The 5,000-nt window shown below is 31.9% G+C and overlaps 1 protein-coding gene across 1 annotated transcript in view; it reads left to right on the plus strand.

The window, feature by feature from the left end:
- Positions 1-6: 6 nt before the first annotated feature.
- LOC115220373 (RNA-binding protein MEX3B) overlaps positions 7-5,000 on the plus strand; it is a 78,339-nt gene continuing 73,345 nt past the window's right edge. Inside the window, exon 1 of the mRNA XM_029790488.2 lies at positions 7-2,476. Coding sequence (XP_029646348.1) covers positions 2,209-2,476 — 268 coding nt within the window. The 5' untranslated portion in view covers positions 7-2,208. The remainder of the gene's footprint in view (positions 2,477-5,000) is intronic.

A 5,000-nucleotide genomic window follows, 5' to 3' on the forward strand; every position in this document is an offset into this window, starting at 1 on the left:
GTGGCTTTTGTTGTTGTTGGTGTGTTGAGAGGAGAAGGAGTTAGAATTTTCAAAAGAAACGGTAAACAGAACCACACACACACACAAAAAGAAGAAGAAGGAAAAAAAAAAAGAAGCGGGTGATATATATATATATATTACATATTATATATATATATATATATATATATATACATATATGTGTATTTATATATATTTATACCGACCTAAAAAAAGAAAATAACAAAAAGAAATCCCAACACAAAACATAACAACAACAACCACAACAGAAACGAAGCCAAAAGGACGATATCAAAGAGAAAGAAAAGAAAATAGTAAAACTCGTTTATAACCAACTGAAGCAGCAGCAACTACACAGGAATTATAATATATATATATATTATATATATAATATATTATATATTAGAGATAATGTAGATATACCTCGAACAAGAACAGTTACTACTACTACTACAATTACAAACACAACAAACAAAGGCTAAAGAAAAGCGAAAAAATACAAGGGAAAAAAAATTTCTACCACACCTCGAATGAGCGCTGAAATAAATACAACCAGTACTACTGTCTGTTGCTACTACTATTGCTACAACTACAACTAGTGCTAATACCAAGCGTCTACCAAACGAGAAGGATTCTTATTACTCTTTGCAAATACACACATTCAACGTTTGTAACGCTAACATTGAAGACGCGCGCACACAACACTGCATGCTACGGCCTAAGCCTCCGCACCCACTTGTATAAATATATATATACAATTTATATATATTATATATATATACATACATACATATATATATATATATATATACATATATATAAATATTTAGATATTTATATATTTATATACACACCGTAGTTGCTTCTTGTGTGTCTTGAATGAATTCCGGTCTTTTACAATTCCCTTGTATGTAGACGGAAGAATATTTAGTGGGGACTAGTATTTTTCACCGCGGCTTTCCACAATCCCTTGTCTGTATACATTCGAACTTCACATCTTGACATCTACACAAAATTTATATATGTATAATATATATATAAATTCACATTAGCAGGAAAAAGAAATTGCTTTCGCCACCAATATTATATCCATATAAAGCTTAGTGTGGCTACTTCTCATGCAGTGTACGCTCACCAATATCTAGGTATATTTCATAAAGAATCTTATCAAAATAATAATTATATATATATATGTACATAAAAATTAATTTCTTCCTTATATTTTTGGCAGATATTTATATCTATAGAAAAGGAAATACATATCTTAGCTCTTAACTTATCTATACCACATATAAAGTGATAACATTTTCTGTGTAAAGAGAATATATATACGATACATATATATAAATACACGTGTATATATGTATATATTGAAGCAGGCAAACCACGTATTTTGCCTTGCACACTATAAAATTAGAAATTGTTTTTTATTCCTTTCACTTTTGTTTTGGATTGTCAATTGTTTTCGCAACTGTTTCTTACCCAAGAGAAATTTATAAAGTATTAATAATACATATATATATATATATTCAGATATATGTATACTTCGGTGTGTCGGCGTGATAGGATAGTTCACACCTTTTCCTATAAAGAAAAAAAAGAAACCCTCCAAAAGTAGAACTGAATAAGTTATAAATGCGAAGTTGGTCATTGATTGTCATTCTTCACTTTTAAGTGGTAGCATTTCCAGGCTTCTGCAAAAAAAAAAAACCAAACAAAAAACAACCAAAAAAAAAATCAAAATCCAAAAGAATCCCTCTTAATTGCTGCTGCCCGTGTTTCTTTCACCTTTCTACCCACCCGTCCTTTATGTATGTGAGAGTACGTGTGTACAAATATATATATATTATAGAATAGTTAACGTGTAAATATATATATATATAAATATTATTTAGGTACTAATGTATACAAATTACATTAAAATCACATATTTTTGTTTCTGTTTTTCTCCCTTATCTTGCCTTCTGATCTCCACAGTCTAAAAGAAAATCAAAAGAAAAAAAACACAAAAACAACCCCCACCAAAACACAGCTTTAACACTTCCCTCAAGTCTTTGTTCTCTCCACTATCCCCCTACACTTAGCCCTACTCCTCTCTAAAGAGGGACAAAAAAATAATAAAAAGATATAGCAAATATATAATTTAAAAGCTTTTTTATACATAAATATATATTCTTCGCCTGTCTCGCTCACTCCACTGCATTTGTGATGCCTGCAAGTTTCCTCAGTACCGACATGAATGGTAATAGCGGCGGTCTGGAAGACCACCGTGCTATGCAGTTGGCCCTGGAGTTGACAATGCTCGCTGGATTACATACAGATGAAGATACGACCACCACGACCAGTAGTAGCAATGGACTTCCGAATGCTCCTCAAACTTTTGACGAGTCTGCTCCACGCAAACGCAGCGCCAACATGACGGAATGTGTGCCAGTTCCCAGTTCGGAACACGTTGCTGAAATTGTTGGCCGACAAGGTAAGTTTTTCAGTATAAAAGAAATATTTCTATTTTTAAGAAAAAAAAAATCAAATAAAAATAAAACTAACCTCTGCGAATCGGTTCCAATATTCCTTCGCTAATATGGAATTCTAAGAGTGCCAATATTTATTTAGTTTAGAGGTATTTATGAATTAGATATACTAAATTTTTCTTGAATCCCTATTTTCAAATCTTTGCTGGATTTACTCTTGGTGTGACCCCAAGCTATCTATAACGCTTGGAGACTCTATACTAAATAATGACACTAGAAAGAAATCTTTCAAATTGAAAACCTGTATTTAAATCTTTAAATTCCTAATATTGACGCTTATTTAACTTGTCCTAAATCTTGTCCAGCGTATTAAAAGCTCCTTAACACCCCGTTGACAGTGTGGATGTATTTGTGCACATGCATTTTGTAGTAATGGCATTTCTTTATTCGCTGTAGCTTAATTTCTATTCACTAAGGTACACTCCATACACACACTCATCGATAATAATCTTGCGCCTCATTTTGTAGTTATAAAAACCAAAATTACTAAAATGTTTCAGGGAAATTGTTTCCTTTGTAAACGTAAAATAAACCTAGGTTTCTGATAAAAGTTGTATGTCGTTTTTACTATCATCAAGTATACTCCACTAGTGGAAAACTGTATTAAGCTACAAGGCAAAAATCGATTTGTGTAAATATTGTCATTCATCATAGAATTGGCGCACCCCCTACCGAACCTCTCTTATACATCTTACACACAGCATGGCCTTTTTGTTTTTGAATTTCTGTAGGTATATTTTCTCGTGATTTGGCTTTATGTAAGATTCGGTATCTTCACTCTTTTCAAAAGAAACAAAACCATAATGTTAGTTTAGCTTGTCTATTTTTTTTTTCCCCTTCCTTTTATTCTTTCTTTGTAGGCTGATGACTAAGTTCATGCAAGTTAGACAGGCAGAGCTAAAAACTGCCTCGGTGATGTGAGTAATTAGAAACTACACACATTCTACTAGCAATGCATTCACCAACAGTAGTACTTAAGATATCTCTCTAGGCCATGTTGGATAAGCAAGAAAGCTTTATAGATTTACACTACATATTCTCTTTCGAGTGTTGCTCCTCGGTAAACTGACATGGCGAGGGTGGATTATATATTATATATATATATATATATATATATATATATATCGTGTGTGTGTGTGTGTGTGTGTGTCATTTATGGAGAGTTTTATTTTTAGGTTATTCATATATTGTTTATTTGTATTATCTCGGTTAATTACACTCGCATACAAAAGAAAATTGCTGTCAGTTGTTGCTATCTCTATTTTCTCCTCTGTGTGTGTGTGTGTATAACACACCCTCGCAGTGTGTGTGTATGTGTATATATATATATATATATATATATATACATACATACACTCACACACCTTCTAGGCACTCTATTACTCCATTCTTGTGGAATTCCTATTACATAGCTATTATCTCGCCTTTTTTCTAATGGCTTACTCATTCCGTTAGTCTTCGCACAGAAGTCTTCAATTTCATTTCGTTATTTTTTCCTTGTTTCTTCAGTCATTCCTCCTACGATTTGTTTATTCTTTCAAAGCAAATATTACATGTTCTAATGTGCATTAACAGCTTTCTCTTGCTTCTATTTCTCCTTTTAAAGCATAAATATAAAGCAACCCCCCCAACTGTAAAGCTAGCAAGGCAAAGCCATTAGTACCAACATACTTTGATTTTTAGTTGTCTTTTCGTATATTAATGCAATATAAATAGAATTTTGGCACTTCGTGTACCCAATAAGCTTAAGAACAGCAACAAAAATCGTTTACTCTATCAACTAAACTTATTTGTCATCCCTGGCTGTGTCTGTTGGGTCATGACCTATTATTATTATTACTACTACTATTAGTATTCTTTCCTTACTATATATACATGTATATACTGCAGCATCACGCCAATTTTCGTCTAACAATTTTTGTTCTCTCCCTGAGCTCATATATATATTTTAACTATTACTTTGTTTTGCTGTCTAGATACTGTACACTATAATACTTCCAAACTATATATATATACGCATATATATATATATACTTCAAAGATTCTAGTGCCATTCGAAGCCATTTTCTTCTATGACTCATTTATACGTCTTTTATTTTTTCCTCTCTGTCAAAATTTTTTTATGAACCAATTAAAATATCAAAAATAGAAAAAAAGAAAAATGTAGATAAGCATTATGCAGTTAGTTTTATAATCATTTTGTGTAATTAATGTTATATAATCCTGGTTGCTTTGGTTTTTGTCTTACTATCTGCACGCCTTTGTTCTTACAACGTGTGTGCGTGTGTGCGCGCGTGTTCAGTGTATATAATTGTGTTTTTCTGTTATGAATTATAAAATTAATAGCTATTGTGTCGCAAGTCTACTTTTCGTTTTCGAAAGCTTAACTAATTACAAATCAATAATTTGCCAAAAGTGTGTGTGTGTGTATGGATAACACATACACACACGCATTTAGTGATTAACAAT

The sequence above is a fragment of the Octopus sinensis genome, linkage group LG16 (genome assembly GCF_006345805.1).
Source record: "Octopus sinensis linkage group LG16, ASM634580v1, whole genome shotgun sequence".
NCBI classification, from domain to species: domain Eukaryota; kingdom Metazoa; phylum Mollusca; class Cephalopoda; order Octopoda; family Octopodidae; genus Octopus; species Octopus sinensis.